The sequence below is a fragment of the Oreochromis niloticus genome, linkage group LG18 (assembly GCF_001858045.2).
Source record: "Oreochromis niloticus isolate F11D_XX linkage group LG18, O_niloticus_UMD_NMBU, whole genome shotgun sequence".
Lineage (NCBI taxonomy): Eukaryota > Metazoa > Chordata > Actinopteri > Cichliformes > Cichlidae > Oreochromis > Oreochromis niloticus.
In genome coordinates, this window is record NC_031982.2 from 26,072,252 (window position 1) to 26,093,329 (window position 21,078).

A 21,078-nucleotide genomic window follows, 5' to 3' on the forward strand; every position below is an offset into this window, starting at 1 on the left:
CGTAAATGCCGGACTGAGGCGCAAAGAGGAAATGCAAACGCTCTATTTCCGCTGCAGCAGCCAGAAGAACGGGTACATCAAAAAAGAAAGGAAAATGTGGATAGTGAGGACGAACTGAGGCCGGAGGAGACACGTCGAACTTCAACTACCCGTTTCACAAGGCCACGTTACTGGGAAGTTGGGATTATTTAAACTGTCCATCCGAGTATTTTACCATTTTACGGGTCGTTTCGAAGTTAATCCGTCCCCTCGTTCTGTGGTAGTTTGTTTTGAGGAAGCAGCGCGGCTAGCCAGCTCAATTAGCCTACCAGAGATGGGGACGAGAGCGAGTCGCCTACAGGAAGACGCGGTTTCCTCAGCTTTCGGAAAAGATGGGACAAAGCGGGATTCCTGTCGGCGACCTCGCTTCACGAGGCCCACCAGCCTCGTTGTCGACTTTTCGGTGAGCTTCGATGACACTGAGGCCAACCGAAGCCGATCGGAGGAGGGTAGTGACTCGGACCCGGGGCAGCTCGGAGCCAGCGCGGACGGCAGCCCCGCTGACCACCACAGCATCCCCTCTAGCATTGGCCAGGCGTCACCCGGGGACGACGACAACAGCGAGGGGAAACCCGAGGAAGACGGCAATGTTAGCCCAGAGGCTCCCGTCGACGCAGAACACCAGCAGGTTGAGGAGACAGGCCGCACACCACACCGCACTTTTTCCGAGCGGCTGCCCGGGAATCGGCACTCTGCCACCCGTGTTGGTGCAAGGTCCGCCCGAGTTCGAAGCACACACCAGCGGCCGGTGTCAGAGGCTTGGATCGGCCTTTACCGAGTGAACAATCGCCATGGCAGTAAGTTAACATCTAAAGAGCACCAGATAGATATTTTTTTTTTCTTTTAAGTATAATATTTAGTATTTGCGCCACATAAATGACATTTCCTTAGTAACAGGGCTGGTCTGCACCAGTAATTGTGGTTTGAATCGTTTTTAGATGCCAGGAAAGCTTGCATACAGCAAGGCGTTTTTCCACAGAAGCTACGTAAAATCCATGGATGTGTTGGAGCTTGAAGGTGACGGGAAAAGATTGCTCAATACCTGAGGAGAAGGGGAAAAAAATGTGGGGGTTGACTGTGCTTTCATTAGACAGCTGATGTTAATCTGAAGTCAGAGAAAATAATAACACAGGGCTATTAAAACCTTGGCTAAGCGAAAAATGCAACTGTTGCATCAGTAAGTATAAGACATATGTTTTTTGGATATAACGGTATCATAAATGCCGCAGTGCAACCCTCAATCAAGCCAGTCTGGAATTAAAATGGATTTGCTGAGGAATTTACATTCTTGGACAGATAATCTTTTTTTTCCCGTGCTCGCATGCTGACTAAAATAATCAGAGGACCTATTGTATGAAGCAGACCTGTGGCGTAAAACTGGAAGTGGTGATATACAAGTCCATTCATTTCACAAGGCCTGCTGACAGTGGCTGTCAGTGGTAAATCCTGCAGCGTGAAAGTCTAAAACATTAAGCAACAAACTGCCTTTTTTTTCTCCTTTTTTTTTAAAAAACTTGCATTAAAATTGGAACATTACTGTGCAGGGGAAGCCAAAAAATTGCACTTGTCTCAGCCTGCTAGATAATCAGATGAATAGAGATGGTGAAGATGTGACAGCAAGCGTGACATTTTGAGCCAAAACATAGCAGTGTGGTGGATTTCCCAGGCCAGCCCTCTAGCAAGTGTAGGGAAATGGGTCACAACTGCACATGCCTGCTCACTGCTGGCAGCGGATCATAGATGGAGGAGGCAAATGTAGGGCAGCGAGGCACTGTTTCTGCCTGCCTGTCCTATCTACGAATGGCTCGAGCGGTGGCCGTCCCTCAAGACTGAGTCAGTGTTTTGAGCAGTGTGTACAGTCAAATAACGCTATTTCAGGTCAGTTACACTCAGGGCAACGTGATTCTCACCATCTCAGGCATGGGAACGCCTCATTTAGCATCTGTGTTTCAGGCTGCCCTTTGGTTTGCGGTTTCAGCTTGTGCAACCTAGATGTCCAAACACAGCACTTGTGCTCAGCGCGCATCATCTATCATTTATATCGCGCTGTGACACACCGTGTTAATCTTGGGTCTGTTGTGTCTGTGCCCTCTGCAGATATCCGCTGTCCTTTCTGCTCAAAGCCTTTCCCGGGGGGTCGGATTGAGGATCACCTGTTGAGTTGCCTCACATCTCCTCCTCTACCTTACAACAGTAAGTATCATGCCACTAAAATACTCCTACAGCTGTATTTATTAAAAGGCTGGTGACACTTACTGTCAGGGTTTTTTTCCTATGCATAAAAAAAAAAAAAACATTCTGGCACTCATCAAAATGACTTTGACCTTCCCAGAAGAGAAGGTCACAAAGTCTCTGACAAAAATATGAGCAAAACTTTATTTTTAAGTGGGCTTTAATTTAATCAAGCCAAAAAATAAACTTTTGTTCATCAAACTGAATGTAATAAGAGGAAAATTCAGACTTCTCTTAAGTATGATACTGTAGACTCATTGCCTTTGCTATATGTAGACTGGTTACATGCGTTGCCATTCCCCAGAGGGCCATTTTTAGCCTGGAAAAACCCTGATTGTTGACTTGTGTGTTTGTGCATTTACAGCGGATGTGCTCAGTAAAGACAGTGGAGAGTGTTCCATCTGTTTGGAGGATTTGGTACAGGGAGAGACCATCGCCAGGCTGGCCTGCCTCTGCGTCTACCACAAGAGGTATGAATGAAATTAAAATAAAATATAGGGCAGATAAGCTTGTTTCTTCGCTTGGGACAAAACGTGACATTAAAAGTAAACTCACTGGGCAAATGTGGTGGTTTCCAGAGCTGAAATCTATCTGAAACAAGGACACAAAAGTTGTTCTGTACTAGTGTGTATCGTATATAGAGCTACACTTTTCTGAAAATTACAGATCGGTTGCTCATGTCCCAGATTGGATGTGCCAGACTCAACTCTGTAATCTTTGCTAAAGTGATAGAATTGGGAAGCCTTGGATTGAAATTTGAGATAAAATGGATTAAAGCCAAACATGTGTTCACATTATTTGGACTTATTATTATGCTCATTTCCAGCTGTATGTTTTTAATTCATTTAAACATTGGCCATGTTTAATAAGAGCATCCTCCATTATAAATATGTGACAGAAAAAAAGGAAAGACTTTAAATATTTTTTCAGTAAGAGCTTTTACAACTGTACCGCTCTTACACAAATACCAGATGTGAGCACAGAGTTTTCTAAGTGGCAATGACATTTCTAGGAAAAAATAAATGACTATCAACTTTCATAATGTGTTTCAGCCCATTTGACATTTTTAAAACGTGCTGTAATGTTCAACGCTTTATTTTATTTATTTATTTTTGGAATTTCCAAGGAATTAATGACATTTCTAGGAGATTTTTTTACTGTGATTCTGTATGTTGTATGTTTCAGGGAATTTATTTTAAAAAAGAAAAATTAAAACAAATTGTATTGTTCATTACTTGATTTTTGCCCAGCTTCCAAGAAGCCACTGATTTCCCCTTAATGTCAGTACAGCCGATTTACCGAGATTAGGTAATCGATCACTCAAGATCCAGCCTGCTGTATTTTTATAACTTTAAAAAAAAATTACAGATAATATAATTAGTTGTTTTTTAGAGGAACTTTAAAAAAATACTTCTACTTTTACACAGATCATGGAGAGAGAAAAAAAAAAAATTATGATTAAGTTGAAACATAAATATGGCTCCATGTTGTAGCACTCCAGTAGAAAAGTGAGAGGATACCAGGATTTGTTTTGCTCCTTAGTAAGGCAGGCCAGTTTATGCATCACTAAAAGTAGAGCGCAGGACTAAAACACTGTAAGCACAGTCATGGACAGATCCTGGTCGGTGCTCTGCGTGTGGCTCATAACAAATGTACATTAGTTGTACAGATTGCAAGTTTTGCAGTTTTATGAATGTTTACGTGCACTGCTGGTGCCATCTCAGATTGTTAAGTCTGGGTCGGTGAGGCTGCTCCGGCTTTCTGAGTTTGAAATTTTCAAACTTCAAATGGAACTCGCTGCTAGAGCCGGTCCCAAGCCGGGAGACGAATAGGATCACTAATCAGGTCTGAGGTATGTGAGGGCAATCTGCCATAATGTTGTTTTTGTGCTTTACTAGCTACACTGCTAACAGACCCAAAAACATTGAATATTTCTACTGAAGAAAGTCAGTCGGTTACTTATGTGAATACATCGTGTGTCTTATATAAAACAACTTTTCTGTGTATTTTAATGCATGGATTGAGCGGCTTATCAATCGTTTTAAACAGTTTATTTAAACTATAAATAAACTGTACAAGTATTTTTGTTTTTAATGTGGATTAATCTCATACTGGTTTTCATTATTCATGTGTTTACCCAACGCTCAACGCAATGACTTCATTTTGTTTTAGAAGTAGCATCACCCAAAACATTCAGTTTAATTATCCTTAACCTAAAATCTCCTGCTGGTAAATGTTTTGCTTTAGCTGCTGCTTGTTTTATTTTTTATTTTTTTTCCATCCAGGCTCATTAAGTATCGACTGTTTGTCTCGGCTCCAGATTAGTGACTTAAAGCCAATAAAAATAAAAGTCATTACCATCTGAAAAACACGAGGTGATGGCACGAGTTAAAAGTAAAGAGGCCATTAACTTAAGGGGGGAAAAAAACACCTAACAGACTTTTGCAACTCAAAACAAAACGACAAAGGCAAACAGCCAAAAGAGGCCCCGAGGTCTTTGGGCGTCTTATCTCTGCTCCATTTGCTTTCAGTGAGTCAACGAGGCCTTGAAGGATTGACTGCTGAATGTTTACCCTTTTATTTTGGTTTCACACCTCCTGTGAGTGGATTAGGCCTTGTGGGAGACGCTACAACCACAAGAAGACCTTCGAGCTTCTCCCACATTAGCATGAGTTGATTCAAGTATATCGTCTTGGTGTCTCCACATTCTCAGTGTGCTCTGTCTCCTTGCAGCTGCATTGATTCCTGGTCAAAGGTGAAGCCTTGCTGCCCTGAACATCCCTTTGATTGACTCATGGGGTCACATGTATTCCACGCCGTGACCAACCCGACTCAGGTACGTACACTGCTGACCTGATAAATGACCAAAACGTGCAGCTAGTACTGCCTGCAGTGAAGAGTAATGATGACATTATGGTTCAGCAATGGTAGCATGTGGGCAGTCCGGACTGTCAGTCTACTTGCACAGAGCGCCTGGTTTCAATAGGGGCAGCATGTGAAGTATGTGGCACAAACCAGTCTGTGGATTTCCCCTGTTTGTGCTGCCGTTGGTCCGTCAGCGAGCTGTGGAGAAAAGCAAACTTATAACAGACTCAGTTTCACTTCAGCTCTTTGAATTTGAAGACAATGCCTTTCACTTTCGCGGTTAACTCTGCTGTTGCTCCCTTCCCTGTTCTGGCCCTCTTACCAACCACTCAGCATTCTACCGATGCACGGCGTCATCCACGTCCAGCAGCATGCATTTGGGATTTTGGAGGACTGCAGTGGAGCATGTTTGCATCCCCCTAGGGAGATGCATACGCAAATTGACACAATTGTGGTACACTAAATTACGCATAACTACAATGATTAAGTGTAATGTATTTAGGTCACACAGTCATTTAAAATGTTGCCAGTACTAGAGCTGAACTGGTGGATGTTTTTGCATCAGCAATGGTGTTTTTGCAGGACTGAGCCTTCAAAGCTATGAAAGAACGAAATTTATTATGAGTCCTACTAGCACTAAAGGAGGCCTGGTGTAGTTAAACATTTGATACACTGAGCAGGAAAGTGCTGGTGAGACGGCGAACTACAAGCCCTTCAAACCCCTGAAGACACATTAAGCTGTAAATTTATTTTGCAGAAAGTGTGCTCCGATAACCCACGTGTAGGTTACACAGTGAAATAAGTTGCTGTGTGCATGCTTGTAATTAACCAAGCTACAGAGATTAAACTACAGATAAGCACCGCCGTGCGTTGCAACGGGAAGAGGAAGTGAGACGTTGCCACAAGAGCCAACACCAAATAAGAGTGCCAGTATCCACGACTTGTTGGCAAGTTGTTTAAAAAAAATAAAATGTGTGGTTTGATTTGTTATCTGGAGGGAAACAGGGCCCCACCTCGAGTGTGAAAATGACACAAGACAAAAGAGCTGCGACTGTTAATTATGCCATTATTGACGGATCCAGTGATTGCTTTCTTGATTAGCTATTGTGTGTGATAAATGCCAGCAATGTCTGTAAAATGCCAGTCTGGTATGCACATTAATTTCCCAATGGATGTGTTATAGGTTTATTTATTTACTTGGCGTGTTTTTCAAGATGGATTTATTAGTTGTACTTTTCAGAAAAGTAAAGAAATGCAATGTGAGTCTTAGTTTAGCATTCGTGTCTGAGCCATAGAGAATATAAAAGATGAAAGCAACTATTTTTTTAAAACATTTTTTTATGGAGTTCTATTTTGAGACCTCAAGATGAGCTCAATAAGTCATCAGACAATGCCCAGCATACCCTGGTTAATCCTGCTTTCTAAAACATAGCATAATCAGATTGAAAAAAAACAGAGTTTATGTTTTATTCAGCGTGGCTTTGAAAATGAGTGACTCAGCGCACATGTCACCCAGGTTAGGAAATCCCAGAAAGATGATTTTGTTCATTTGGATTATGCTGATGCGGATACATCCACTTGAACAGACTCAACTTTCTGGGACTGAGCACATAATTTCATCAGGAAAGTGTTCAAAGGTCAAATCCGTGACGTCTTTTCCCATAGAAAGCAACCAGAGAGACTGCACCCTGCTGGCCATTTAAAAATAATGCATGTTTAAGATACTAAGACCTGGAAACTACCTCCGTCTGTTACAGTTTGATAATAGTTCGTCAGATCCATCCGTTAAAAAACGCTCCAAAAAGCACTTACGGGGGAAAAGATCCACTTTTGTAAACCACTTTTATAAACTTTAATAAACCAAAGTAGTGGATGAGGCCGAGTAGAAGCTGATCAGCTCCACCTTCCTGTCAGTCAAAGTGGCTGCACCTCTAACTCCATTTTCCAGGTGCGTGCGTTATAAGAAAAACTGCACTCTGCTCTGGGGAAAGCTGTGCTTGGGGTCCAAAATGTTTTTGTGTTGTAAAGGTTTTCTTTTTAACATGGGAGTCTTTGTGATTTACTCACTTGTATTGTCAAGCATCAGGGGACATTTAGGGGACTTCAGCTTGTTATCGATGGTTGGAGGTTGCTCTTTGATCGAGCCCAAAAGGCAGCCTTTTTCCCCGCTGACTCATTTTTAGAGTGCTGCTCTACTCTTGAAATAAGGGCTTCTGCTGTAAAAAATGTTATTAGTAACATCCAGCATTTGCGTCACAAAACTCCCTGCTTCTGGATTTCTCAGTGTTCAGTGTTCAGTGTGGGTGTGTGGGCGGGTGGGGTTGGAAGAAGCTGCACCCTCAAAGTTTTTGCGTCAGTGCTGAACTTAATAGCGTTTGTATAGAAAATAAATGCTGGCAGCACAAAGAACCTCTGCCTGTGGCCACATTGTTTCTGTAAAACACCAAAAACAAAAAAAGATATAGAATTGACATAAATTTTCAAATTTTTCTGTCTTTGCTGCAGTTTGTTTTTCAGCACAGTCCCCACAGCCTGTATTAATGAATCTTTTTCTTTTCTTTTCTTTTTTCGTGTCTTTTTCTGCCCTCACAGGAGACTACACTGAATCCGAAAAAATCCCAATAAAAAATGTGTAATTGAACAAACAAAAGCCCACTGTCACTCTTGGACACAGACTACAAATACATGAGCGGAGAACAGACGATCCTAAGAGGAAGCTGCACGTGAAGACACCTGATGCTCTCTGCTGGGATCAATCCCTTTGAGCTTGACCATTTCAAGCCAAACTCCTCCCGACAGTTTAAAAATCCGTGGTCGGGACATCCCCTCGAGGTTGGAACAGGAACAACGGCGTTTACCCGTCTATTCTGCGCACTTGGCTTTAAACTGGGGAACGTATAAATATTATCATCCTAGAACGAACGTAAACCTGGCTGGGGGGGGGGGTTAAAAACGAAAAGAAAAAATGGTCTTAACTGTGACTCTGGATCCTCTCCTGTGTATTTTCTCTCCCTCCCAACGGGATTGTTTATTTTATCAAGTGTTTTGCAAAAAAAAAAAGAAAAAATCCAAAACAGAACGATTATCGTTCCATGTCATACATCGGATGAATGTTTTCTTTTCTCGGCTCACCCCAAAATGAACCAACCTCACACTGAAAGCATGAACTGTTACCATGTAAACATTGCTTTATTTTGATTGAGCTGGAGGTTGAGGACTTGTATTTGGTGAATGGGGGCTGCCGTCATTAGGTGTTTTTTCCTCTCCTGTTACATGTAAACATTTCAGGGGATGTTTGGGGGGCCTAACTGTTTAGGGGACAGAAAAATAAGTCTTTTTTTTTTTTTTTCTTCTTTTTTTTGGGGGGGGGGGTAGGTCAGACTCTTGTAGGTGGTTGAATAGCGGTGGGTTTAATGTGCTGCTACTTGGTGAGCGTTGAGGAGGGTTTGTAGGTATTTTATAGGGCCATAGTAGCGCTGGTGTTTGCACCAACTTGTGCACTTTTGTCCCTCAGGCTTGTTTTAGTTTAAACCATAAGGTCCAGGATAAGATTGTGTGTGTGTGTGTGTGTGTGTGTGTGCGCGTGCACATTCAGATAACGACCAGGGACACACTATGTCCTGAGCACGACTGTAAATTCAAGTGTGTGTGTGTGTGTGTGTGTGTACTGTAAATTGCCCAGAAGTCTGCTTGGTGAACCGGCTTAACTGCATTCAACATCCTTCCTGTTTAACGTTGTATTTGGTACGCAACATGGCGGCTCACATGGTCGAAACTTCTACTTTGAAAGCTGTTTTGAGTTTTTGTCCCCTGCCTCTGTCCTCTGGGGTGTCATTTGGATTTTTCTTTTCTCTGCTTTTGGGCCACGCAACAGTTTCGCCATCTGGTTACACAAATGCCAGATCGAGGGGAGATAAAGGGACGGATGTATTTTTTGGAGCAAGTGTACACCATGTGGTCTCTGCCTCCATCCATAACACTGGAGGCTACGGACAGCTGATGGTTAATTATTACATAAGCAGCCTCCCCCTCCCATTCCCCTTGTTTTTTTTTTTTGTTTTTTTTTTTAGGCTATTATCACAGAGCTCATGTTTATTGCTAAATGTGTTAAATGGCTATCCTTGGCCTTTCTTTTTGTGTGTGTTATGATTGCCTTTTGCCTGGTGAAGGGGTTCTTGTGCAAGGAGGTATTTGTGGTGTCGTTTTGGGGGGCTGAGCTGAAGTGGAAGCCCAAACAGTAAGGCTGCTCAACAGATGCTGCCTGATACAGGTTGTACGTAGGCCAGTGGAAACTCTAGCAGAAAGAACAAAACATATATTGTAACTGATTGCTTTTGCTGCCTGCTCTAAAGGTGCTTAACTCTCAGTGCTGCAGTGGTGTGGGGCGGTTTAGAGGTTGGCCAAGAGGTGAGCCATGCACACAGGTTTGTTCACCCCAGCCTCTGTTGGTCTTTTCTGTCTCCCCCACCCCAATGTTCTGCAGTCTGCGGTGCTATAACCTGTCCCGTCATTAGAGGGCAGCCCTGTGCATGTTTCTCTTATTTTGTATTGGAGAAAAGAAAAATAAAGCCAAATATAGTTTGTTTGTGCATTTAGGTCTGTGTTGTTGCGGGGAACAGGGCAGAAGAGGAGGCGCATCGATCATTTAGATGTTCAGATTACATTTGTCGTGGTGATAAGTTATGATATTGTATACTTTGGCTGGGAGGGTTTTAAGGGGGGGTGTTTGTGTGAGTGTGTGTGTGTTCAGAGGGGTGTTGGTGGCAGTTGGGTTGTCGATAAAGATTACAGACAATCCAAAACCGCCACATTACTCTTGATTTACTTTCTTAACCCCCTCTAAGCTGTGCGGTGCAATACCTCAAATTTTTACCAATGCTAGCTAAATGCTCGGTGTGCAAACTAGCCCCTCTCCAACCAAGGATGTATTTTGTATAAATATTCTCAAGTCTTTGGTTTCGAATCACAGGGCGCCGTTTCCCTGCCTGCCCTGTGATTACAGACCGATGTGTTTAAACTGTCACCACAGCGGCATCTGCATCCCCAAGATATGGACAATCTGCCTTTACTCTGGTATAAAACAAACAAATTGAGTTTTATTTATTAAATTGTAAATATGTAATGCAATTCAAGAAAATTGCTTGGTCCTTGTCTGTTCAATATACTGTTTCTAAGCTCCGATCTTTTGTATGTCTCAAATTGTTTTTATATGTATTTTTTACAATAAATATGTGTGACAGATGTTTTGTCCGTGTGTTTTGTGTATATATATTTTTGTTTTGGTTTAAGTTGTCAAAAATGTGTCTCCTTGTTTGTGCAGCTTGACTGCAGCGCCTGCTTAAGCATATGTGTAGATTTCAGGAGATGCATTGGACATGTTATCTCTACTGTATATGAACAGAAGGAGAGGACTTGCTTTTTCTTTAACAATTAATGTAAAGTAAGCAGAGGAAGGTGTTTGGTAACTAATCTTAAGCCATCGTTGGCTGTTCTTGTTTGTTGTCATCCTCAATAACAAATAATGTGAACGCGATTCCTAAAAATGATGCAAAACAACAACGGTGATGTCTTTAAGATGCAGAAAGTTTTGAAAATGTGCAAAATTGCTGCTGAAATTCATCTGAGCTACTGAAGCAGATTTGTAAACGACATCACATATTAGCAAACAAAATGCATAAAAGTAGCTCGATTTCAGATACGCTTCATGGTCCAACTCTCATGACTGAAACCAGGCAAACACAGAAGATGTTTATGTGATCTGAGCTAGCAGGGAAAATACATAAAGGATATGTCCCCCCCAAAAAAGTCTGTCATTTTACAGCAAGAGATTATTCACAAGTGGGAATACGGTCAAGACAGTTGCCAATCTTCCCAGGAGTGAACGTCCCAATGAGGTCCTGCCCAAGGACTGACTCTGCAATGCTCTGAGAAACTCAAAATCTAGCTCCAGACTAGCTCAGCATGTTAAATGTTACAGTTCATGATTGTCCGATCAGAAAAAGCTGAACAAGTGTGGTTCTTGTTTGGAAGGGTTCCCCAGGGCAAGGTTAATGTAGTTCACTAAAAATAACTAGATGTGAAAAAGCATTTTATAGGACATATCTGTAGTTTTAGGATCTGTTACTCTGGTAAAAAAAAAAAAAAACTGTATTACAACAAGCCTGCTGAGGCATGTGTTTGAGTTTCTACATGTCTCCAAGACTGTGAGTCATCAGCTTTCGAAAGGTTCTGTGTTCTTACTTTAATACCTGTACTGATGCTCCCAAATCTTACCTCTGACATTTGCCCTCCATAATATAATTAAAAAGACAAACTTACACTGATAAAACTAAACATTTTGTGACAATAAAAACTAACTTGAAACAGGAAAACTACCCTGAGAACTTAAACTGAATAAAAAACAAAGTGAAAATAAAACTAAAAAACAATTAGAAAATACAAAACTATAATAACTCGAGACACCATGGCTTAGATTTCCAATGATGCATCTGAACAAATCACTATCAGGCCTAGGGGGAAATGTTACGCTATAATTCACAGAGCACATTACCCCAAACATCTCATACCAAGTGTCAGCCGCAGCGGTGGAGAGGTGATGATTTACGCCCCTTTCTGACATCGAGTCGACGCTGACCACTTCTGTATATTAAATATTCTAGAGTCGAATGAATGACTGGGCTTTGGTTTAATTCTAAATAAGTTAACCAAATGATATAAAAATGGATTCCTCATATATGAAATAAACTGTTAAAAGAAGATGTGAAAAAGTATTATTCAGATACCATTTAAATTTTCTGGTATTTGTCATTTTTCATCCAGAGATGCTGAAATTTCCCTCACTGTGAGTAATTTGCTGCTTTTCTTCCCAAATGAATCAGTAAATTTATGTATTTAGAATTTCTTTTAGACATTCAAAGATGCCATATGACACTGTGGAACTGTTAACTTAACTACTGGACAATTTACTTAAAGTTTGAAACAACTTACATGTCATGCCCTGAAAAGTACAGTGGTTTGTCGTGCTTCCTCTTTTCAGGGATAGAGCCCAGCCCAAAGGCAGTGCAAGCTAAAATTTGTTGTGTAATATGATAAGCCTGACATTGCTGACATGTTACATTACTGATCGTTTTTACTACAAAAAAAGAAGGCCAAAAGCATGCTGTTGAGGCTGGAAGAGGGTCCCAGACAGCATAATGAGGGAGCTTTTGTAAAGACGAGCACACTATGTTCAGGTCAGAGACACTATAAAATAGAGTCATGGCACTCAGATAATCCTGGATAGAAATCTATGGAAGATCTGAGCAGCAGCAAAGAGGACGGGAGAAGCAAAACAGAGGGTCAAAAAATGTTTTGAAATATTTATTTTAAGCCAAAGTCATTAGACTTCTGAAAGAATTTTGGTAGTGGAATGAAATTTAAGGCAACCTATGAACCAGAGTGTCTACTCAGCTGTATGGCTTTATCCCATTTATATTTAAAGTCCTAAAAGAAACAATAATTGCATTTGTATTACTGTCGTAGGCTGACTTAAAGACTGCCACTAAGTAATGCACTTATTTTACAAAAATCATCAGTAACAAGCCAGCATATCAGTTATTTCAGGCTTATATGTATATGTGGCAGACAGCAAAGTGCACACTGCTGAGCTTAGAAGAGGTTTGTAAGAGCCAGACAGCACAATGAGGGAGCTTTTATAAAGCACAGTACACTGTGTTCAGGTCAGAGACATTCTAAGAGAGAGATGTGGCACTCAAACAATCCTGAATTTAAATGCATGAGTAATTCAGCAGGAGTAATAAAAATCAAATCCTTCTAATCCTTATTTCAGATGAAAGTCACCAAACGTTTTAAGCAGTTTTGATCAGATTTGCCTGGAGATTCCATACATGCAGTTTTTGTGTCCTGTGACCACCAACATTACAGTTAATTGAAATAATGCAAGTATCAAAATCTAGCTCAGGTGTAGCTCCTGCAGCTGATGAGCATGTACCTGCAAGTCCCAGCACAGCACAAACATTATACAATGGTATGGGTCATTGTGCAATGAAGACAAACATCACACAGTTCCCATTTCTGAAATCTGAGCTTTAAGTTTGTGATGAGGTCATTTCCAAGTTCCGAATTTCTGACTTTATTCCGCATTAAATCTAAAAATCAGGGAGGGCACAACATGTTACTGTTGCATTTAAAAGCATGTTTTGTTCCTTAGTTCTTTTTACAGTTGAAACCACAACATCCCCTCGGTGTCTGTGATCTGAAGCTCTCAGCTCTACCACATGATGCCCCTCAGCCATTTCCTCTTCTGTGCTCGACGTCACCATTGAACTCTAAGTTTGAACTTCTCCAGAAATTGACCTGAAGAAAGTAAAGTAACTTGAAGTAAAGTGTCCGGCAGCCAGTGTTACAAGAATCACAGCATTCGTTGAGGAAAGAATGGATTTTCGAAAATATCAACACACACTATGGGTGTTTTGTATAAACACAATGAAAATGAAAATGAAAAGAGGCAGTGAGGTAAACAGACCTGAAAATATACCACAACCGTCTTCAGAAATATAAGCTATGTCATAATTGAAAAATAATAAACCTGTGAAATAAAAGCTATCAGTTAAATAACAACTCATCTTAGTGTCTGTTTGTTCATTATGGTTGTGTGTGTATATATAATGTTTGTTTGTTTTTTAAATTAAGGACAGCAGACATTAAAAATAACTGAAGTAAACACAAAATATTTTGTGTTGTCCCAAAAGATGAATATTTATCCTAATACTTTTATTTTCTTGAGGGAAATGTGAGCACTGAATGAGCTGTCTGGAAATAGGTTGCACACTTATTATTGCAATTACAGTCTATGCCTGGCAGCAGCAGACAAAGTGAATATGTGAATATTTCAGGACAGCTTTCCAAAGACAAAAGATTACCCCAGATTTCTATGAATATTGTATTTGGTTAGCATTTATAAATACTATTTTTAAAAAAGAACTATTTGTGTTATACTTTAAGTACTTCCTCATAATTTGAATAAAACCAGACAATTCTGAATGTACTCATCCCAACATGTCTTATATATAAACACATGTTCAAGCACGTGTTTCTACATTTGCACACATAAGCAATACTTTGAAACACAGACAGACAGGTAAAAAAAAAAAAAAAAAAAAAAAAAAAAAAAAAATATATCACGTAATTCCTTGTTTTTACATCCATCAGGTCCCAATCAGCCCAAATAGCAAAGAGAAATTAAAAATGCATGCCATGAAAGAGTTCAGGTCTTAGGAGGTTAAAGTGAATGAAAGTTTAACAGATTCAAAATGAAAGCAGAACAGTCAGTAGCTTCTGATCAGATGGAGTAAAGTCTCAGCAAATTTGCTGCAGAAGGAGAAGCCTGGCCATATTGTCACAAACTGCAGTTTAGGTAGACTGTGAGAAAAAGGATACGGCAGGATGACGGCAAAAAATGGCAAACCTTTATTCAGGTTGCAAGCAGTCCAGGAAATTAGTCCAAAAACAGGGGCAAACAGAAGCCAAATCCACAGAGAGAGAAAGCACACAAATGAGCAACCCAAAAAAACCAAAAAAATCAGTCATTTTTAAATTTTTACAGCACTCAATTCTGGAAGTTCAGACTGAGGAGGACCCTGGGAAGTCCCTGGACACTTTAATGGTCAGTGATCTGTTAAGAAACAAAGGAGTTTTTAAACCCTGTTAGTCATCAGAAGGTTTCACCACTTTAAAGTGGAAGGAAGTGAAACTCGATATCACGTAAGTAAAACATATAGCTGCCATCGTCAACCAGTCCAGGTTTAACGTGTAGCCTTCATCACATAAAGTACTGCGGGATTATCAAGCAACAGAGGTAGGAAGAACAATAATTTACTCTCTATTATAGACCTATACTACAGTAGGTAAAAGGTAATGTCCTGTATACCTGACACCAGTGCTTCTCCTATTGGTAAAAACAACTATTTGCAAGTTTTATAGTTTACTTATTTTGCACTGTTCTTGTTTCATTTAATCATCTGGACTGCTTTTTCTAAATAAGGCAGCATTTTTCACTCATGGATCTGATCACGTCTAATTTCAAACTCTTACTTTACTGACGTGATGTGATCATTGTTTAAGTTTTGCTGTGTTTAGACGTTCAGATTCTTGCGGATGTCTGATATGATTTCCAGTCGTTGTGTGGCCAAAAACCTGAAAGGTTTAAAAGGCCACCATGACTCTGGGTCAGTTCGCTTTTTCAGAATTCCAATTCAAATGTTCATAAAAACAGAATTCATGTAAGATGCGGCAAAAACTGAGCTCTGTCCATTAAACACTTCATTGTCTACAAGTACTCTTAACTTAAAAAAAAAAAATCAAGGATATTCACAGCAACAGTTTATTTGTAACAAAATTAGCTAAAATAATATTGTGTAATGTGCATTAAACCTAAATGAAGTAAAGTAAGGTCATTTGTGTTCAAGTGTTTAATTTTATGTAAAGACAGCATGTCTAATTTTAGTGTGAAAGCTGCAAACACTCAAAATGCAGCTACAAAATAAGTTCAGTTAAATTGGGTATCATAAATCTTTTAGCCTACATCAGCTGACACAACACCAACTTTCCCACAGTAAATGATGAAATCAAAAGTTTTACTTCTCAGTGCCCACACCATTCTTGTGTAACAAGTCAGCAGCAAGCCTGGCTGTTTAAAAACAAAAAAACAAAAAAAAAAAAACAGCATCTGACTTAAGCAATGCTGTGCATGACCCTTCTGTCCCCATCCAGAATTATTGCAGCTATTTGAAACCAAATATATGAGTAGAAATATTCTTTTAGTAGCTCGGTTACTGATTTTAATGACGTCCTCGTGTTTTATTGTATTTTTTTAAACCGGACAGTTTCCACTTGTGCTGCTATACATTCCACAACTGATGTTTACTTGAATTTAACTTTTACATTCGGTTCCTCTTTTGTCACTGACTTTCAGTTTTCGCCAGAATGTCAGCAGACTCCATCACTTCCAAGGAGACACAGCACGATCCCAGCTCTGATGTCCCCTCGGCATCGATGCATTCCTACCAAGAAGAGCAGCCTCCAGCCTACTCTGAAGCCCCACCAGTGTACAAACCACCTCAGATCTCTCGTTATGAGTCTTTCCATGACATAAACCCACAGATATCATCAGAAACGACTCCGCTGATGTCCTCATCTTCCTTTGATGACGAGATAGTGAGGAAAGGGTTTATTAGAAAGGTTTGTACACTACATTTTGGACGATAACTCTAAGAATCCACCATAAATGTTGAAAGTCTTTCTGAGACATGTGCGCCAAGTACTCTTTGTATTTGCTGCAACACAACAACACAAAACTGCTTTCTTTTGTCGTTGTTATGATCAGTAATTTTAACTCAATTTAGTTATAAAATAAGTAATATTATGCACCTTAAAAAAAATCAGACTAAATTAAATGAGTAAGTAAACTTTCTTGCCCCTGAAAAATGACATATTATTCTATATTCTGAAACTGAAAATAACACAAAAGCTCATAAATGTAAAGCAATTTTTTTTAAACTAAAAACTAAACTGAAAAAATAAAAGAGGAAAACAAATCAAAAAGGAATTAAAATATACAAAACTTAAGTAACCCTGAATTTCACAGCCAGTTACAGGAAGCCGTAAGGGCACGTCAACATAGCAGCCAGATGTTTCGGTCGGGTCTACTTTCACACAACAGCCACTTGGAGTGGGAGAAGTTGGGTGTTTCAAATCCTGTTTACTTTTAGGGAGCTGTTTTAAAAGCTATGCTCTGCAATCAATTTGATTTTATGAACTGGTAATTGCAGCACGTGCTGTTCACATGTTACAGTTGGCAAAATCAGGAACTATTTTGTGCCTGTATGCTGAAGATTAAGCAGGCTGTTTCTCTCACTTTCTTCCTGAGCACAAATAAGTAGATTTGAGAAAAGAGAGAAGTTATTTTCAAGGACCACACAAGCATCCTTGAATTTCCATGCTCTCCCTGAGCCTGCAAGGGTCCTTACCGGGTACTCCAGCTTTCTCCACAGTCCAGAGACCCACACTTTGGTTAACTGTTGATATTAAACTGGCCAAATGTGATCGGCTGCCACTCTGTTACACTGGCTACAGAGTAACAACCTGTCCAGGTTGTATCCTGCCTCTCACCCTATGACAGCTGGGATAGGCTTCAGCTGCTAAGTGACCCTGAACTGGATAAGAAAATGAATAGATGATCTACATACAGCCCAATTTGATCTCAAGTGGGACTACCAAGTAAAGCAATTGTATAATAACCCATCTTTATTTTAATATAGATAACTACAAGTATGTTTTAAAAACAATAACATTTAATGAACCCTGCTTTTGCAGATGATAAGCAGCCTGGTACACCTTAAAAAAAGTGTGTTTTCTACAGTATATCTGATTTATTGTACATTATAATTCACAGCGACTGTTGAAAAGCACAAACTCTTCAAATTTACAGTTTTCACGCACTAAACATTGATAATATTTTACTCTGTGATTGAAATACCTTCTCGAGATCTAAAAATACGCAGCTAATCTTTGACTCCAGTGTGATGAAGTTGGTGTTACCTCAGCAGGTACTGAATGCATTTTACTGAAAAATCAAAGATTTCTTTGGGCCATCCTGGGGCCTGGTCTGGGGTCTTTGGTGAGCCAGCTCTGGCCCCAGAACTGCATGTTTGACACCCTGTTTATAATATTTCAAAGCAACCTCTGACTAAGGCAGGAAACAGCTGATATTGTCGGACTAGTTCTTCTTTGTTAATGTAAGTTTACTTTAAGGAAAAACATTTGCAGTTTTCTTTTACAGTGTAGTTACTTAGTAATAAAGTTGTAATTTAAAAAACAAAACTCAGCCTTTTCTCTTTTCCTGCACAGGTTTTTAGCATCGTGACGCTCCAGCTGCTGTTCACCTTCACTGTAGTGTGCGTGTTCACCTTCTCCAGCGTGGTCAAAGAGGCAGTGCAATCAAACATTTGGGTCTATCTCAGTTCCTTCATCGTCTTCGTTGTTGTCACCATCGCCCTCACTTGCTGCAAGTCCTTCAGCCAGCATCACCCGTGGAACATTGTGGCACTGGTGGGTCACAAATAACAAAACATTTTGGAAAGAGAAGTGAAATACTTTGGTCATGCAGTCAAGATGGCACCTCAGCTTGTGAACCACTTAACTAAAAACTAGAAGTTAAAGTATAAGTGCTAAGTGCTCAGCAATAAATTTTTAAAAAAAAAAGGAAATAAAGGTCAGAATAAGAACAACAGCAAAAAAAAAAAAAAAAAAAAAAAAAAAAAAAAAAATCACAGATGACTTTTGTCAAAGATTTAGACTTCCACAAACAGATGGTAAATGTTCTGGCACTTATGTAGCACTTTTCTATTCTAACTGAGCACTCAAAGCTCTAAATGACTTGTGAAAAGTTTGCTTTTTACATTTTCCAAAACAAAACCTCTAAAGTTTTCTCTAAAGGGCAGCAGATTCACTGAGTGATTTGAGGTTTGGTTGGCATGTTAATTTAGGACAGGCTCTTCCTGTTGTTGTTGTTAAATACAGCACGTACAGCAGAGCAAAACGCAAGCAGAAGCTCACTGCACCTTTTCTTTTAAAAGCACTCATTAAGTGCATTCGTGTCTGAATGCATGGTAAGTGTATGAATGAGTATGTGCATAAGAGAAAAAGAAAAAGCCTTAAACCAAACCTGCTCAGGTGTTATGCTTTCTTATCTAGGTCACCTCAACCCAGCAATTCCTGGAAGAGACTGACAAACACAACAAACTAGAAAAGCAGAGGCCAAAAGGCCACATTGCCCCAATATAAAAGTTTGGTTTTTTCAATGTCGGAAACAAGCATCCATACCTGAAGACCACGTTCACACAATTTCTTCCTGGCCTTGCTTCTTGTAAATGTTCTCTTCTGTTTTCATTATTTGATATGTTCTTATTTTTTTTGAGGAAAAAAATGAGTAGAAAATGCGTTTCATGTGTTCTGGAGATGTTTAATGCATTTAATTTTCTACCTCCAGTTTGTTGTCACCGTGAGCATGTCATACATGACGGGGACCATCGCCTCCTTTCACAACACCACTGCTGTGATCCTCGCTATGGGAGTAACGCTGGCCATTACTATCTCAATCATCGCTTTTTCAGTGCAGGTGAGACCGTCAGACTGAGCAGAAGAGCTGCATTTGAAAGGTTTTCTTCTTCTTCACCAAAGCAGAGTGCAGATTTCTCAGCTGACTTTGAAGTCAAAACTCTGAAAAGTTTCTGTAAAGAAAATCCACAGCACATCAGAATAACACAAAATGCATGCAGTGAAAAATGTAACGTGAAAGGGAAGCTGATTGACTGATACTGACTGATATTTGTAAGACTGATATCGATATTTGGTTATTCAAAAATCGAATATTCTGATATTTCAGATTTTTTTTCTTTCAGACACATGAAACATAAATAGATTCCCCTAACATTCATTATCTGTAGTTATTTATTTACTGCTTTAGGTTCTGCCTGATTCTGCTTGGATCAGCGGGTCGTTTTGTTTGTGGTGTTTCCAACATGTGTTGCCAGCAGGGAAGTTGCAGGTTGCCCTCTGGTGGACAAACTATGCAACTTCACCACTCATACCATGGTTGAAGGATTCCATTATTATATTTTTTTTTTTACCTTTTAAATTTTCATTTATAAATGCCGATACTGATCAGCCCAACCAATAGTTTTTTTATTCTCCCCTCTACTTTTTAATGATTAAGCAATTTTTCATTTTAAAGAAAATTATAAATCTCTGGTCCTTCAGTGCAAACATTTGCTAATTTTGCGTTTTTTTTAATATCACAGTAAATTTAATATTGCTCATATTGTAGATTATTTCTCATCCAAGACATTTAAATACATCAACATGGCCCCTTGGAGAGTATGCAAACACTTTTTCCTAACATTTGAAAGAAAAAAAAACACAATAATGGATAAATGTGATATTCTTTACTCAAGCTTTTGAGACTGAGACAGTTTTTACAGTTTTAATCCTGTCTCAGAATCTGAGTTTTAAATCTAATTTGTAATTTAAAAGTTCTGAAATGCCTTATTTTATGAGACTCTCATATGCTTCAAGTTTCAAAAGATTAATATTTCACATGTTCATTTCATATGTCACATGGTTACTGTGCACTACAGAAGAAAAATCTAAATAAGATTAGACACTGATAGAATATTTAATAATGAAATTCATGTCTTTATGTCTTTCTGTTATTTGCAGACTCGTTATGATTTTACTTATTGCAACAGTGCTTTGTTGATTCTGGTCGTGGACGTTGGCATGTTTGGAATATTTTGCACCTTCTACTACAGCTACATCGCTGAAGTTATCTATGGATGTCTGGGAGCTCTGCTGTTTTCATTGGTGAGAGAAGGAGCAAGATCCAGTTAGGTCTAGGGATGGGTATCGTTTGGTGCCGGTACTTAAACGGTGCTCAAACCGGTGCTTAAAGAATGGAGAACACAAAATTGGTCCAAAAACCTCTCATGTTCAGCTGTTTTTTTGTAAAAAGATAACAATGTTAGCCTTTTCTGCAGCTATAGGGCATATATGGTATCACTCTTGGCTGGAAGCAGTGCTTAAACAATGGAAAAAACACAAACTTTGTCCAAAAACCTCTCATGTTTAACTGTTTTCCACTTTTTCTTTGGTCATTTTAGCCTTTTTGGCCAGGGTGAAGGGAGCATCTGCCATCAAACAAGAAGACAGCCACATGTAACTACGACGGTGTTTGCTAGTTCACCTTACATGCATTAATGTAATAATGTGGTTAGCGTACTCAACGTTACACACGAACAACACGAAGCTACTCACGGCTGCTGCTGCCATCATCATCCGTCATCATTTCTGCGACGCTGACAGGGCTAGGGGCCAGGACTCTACTCT

At 39.7% G+C, this 21,078-nt stretch overlaps 3 protein-coding genes and 1 long non-coding RNA gene across 10 annotated transcripts in view; 2 read left to right on the forward strand and 2 right to left on the reverse strand.

The window, feature by feature from the left end:
• LOC102080233 (telomerase-associated protein 1) overlaps nucleotides 1-129 on the reverse strand; it is a 34,151-nt gene extending 34,022 nt beyond the window's left edge. Inside the window, exon 1 of the mRNA XM_019347658.2 lies at nucleotides 1-129. The gene's annotated coding sequence lies outside the window, so the exon portion shown is untranslated.
• zgc:66427 (E3 ubiquitin-protein ligase znrf1) lies at nucleotides 70-10,023 on the forward strand. The gene is made up of 5 exons (XM_003447468.5): nucleotides 70-836; nucleotides 2,137-2,232; nucleotides 2,636-2,741; nucleotides 5,005-5,107; nucleotides 7,729-10,023. The coding sequence occupies exons 1-4, from the start codon at nucleotides 314-316 to the stop codon at nucleotides 5,060-5,062; spliced, it is 783 nt and encodes a 260-aa protein (XP_003447516.1). The 5' UTR covers nucleotides 70-313; the 3' UTR covers nucleotides 5,063-5,107; nucleotides 7,729-10,023.
• Nucleotides 5,114-21,052, reverse strand: LOC106098400 (uncharacterized). 4 transcript variants are annotated; one of them, XR_003214917.1, is made up of 7 exons: nucleotides 21,007-21,052; nucleotides 19,178-19,424; nucleotides 19,018-19,097; nucleotides 18,860-18,919; nucleotides 18,078-18,240; nucleotides 5,459-5,555; nucleotides 5,114-5,334 (listed from the first exon to the last, which is right to left on the reverse strand). It is a non-coding gene; the product is annotated as an uncharacterized LOC106098400 (long non-coding RNA). The 4 variants fall into 4 exon arrangements; XR_003214916.1 differs by lacking the exon at nucleotides 5,114-5,334 and having other exon boundaries at nucleotides 5,353-5,555; XR_003214918.1 differs by lacking the exons at nucleotides 5,114-5,334; nucleotides 5,459-5,555 and adding an exon at nucleotides 9,194-13,491.
• Nucleotides 14,669-21,078, forward strand: part of si:ch211-284o19.8 (protein lifeguard 1) — an 8,519-nt gene continuing 2,109 nt past the window's right edge. Inside the window, exons 1-6 of one of the 4 annotated variants that reach the window (XM_019347666.2) lie at nucleotides 14,844-14,992; nucleotides 16,109-16,374; nucleotides 18,043-18,243; nucleotides 19,184-19,312; nucleotides 20,413-20,556; nucleotides 20,853-20,907. In XM_019347666.2, the coding sequence (XP_019203211.1) occupies nucleotides 16,120-16,374; nucleotides 18,043-18,243; nucleotides 19,184-19,312; nucleotides 20,413-20,556; nucleotides 20,853-20,870 (747 nt within the window). In that variant the 5' untranslated portion in view covers nucleotides 14,844-14,992; nucleotides 16,109-16,119 and the 3' untranslated portion in view covers nucleotides 20,871-20,907. Of the gene's footprint in view, nucleotides 14,993-16,108; nucleotides 16,375-18,042; nucleotides 18,244-19,183; nucleotides 19,313-20,412; nucleotides 20,557-20,852; nucleotides 20,908-21,078 lie in introns of all 4 variants that reach the window. The other 3 variants (XM_025900370.1, XM_013272739.3, XM_003447512.5) reach the window with 3 other exon arrangements.

Bases quoted from the DNA above. Each gene is read 5' to 3' on its own strand.
- zgc:66427 (XM_003447468.5), top strand. From the start codon at position 314: ATGGGGACGAGAGCGAGTCGCCTACAGGAAGACGCGGTTTCCTCAGCT. The intron at 837-2,136 runs GTAAGTTAACAT...TGCCCTCTGCAG, and splicing joins AGTGAACAATCGCCATGGCA to ATATCCGCTGTCCTTTCTGC. The intron at 2,742-5,004 runs GTATGAATGAAA...GTCTCCTTGCAG, and splicing joins CTCTGCGTCTACCACAAGAG to CTGCATTGATTCCTGGTCAA.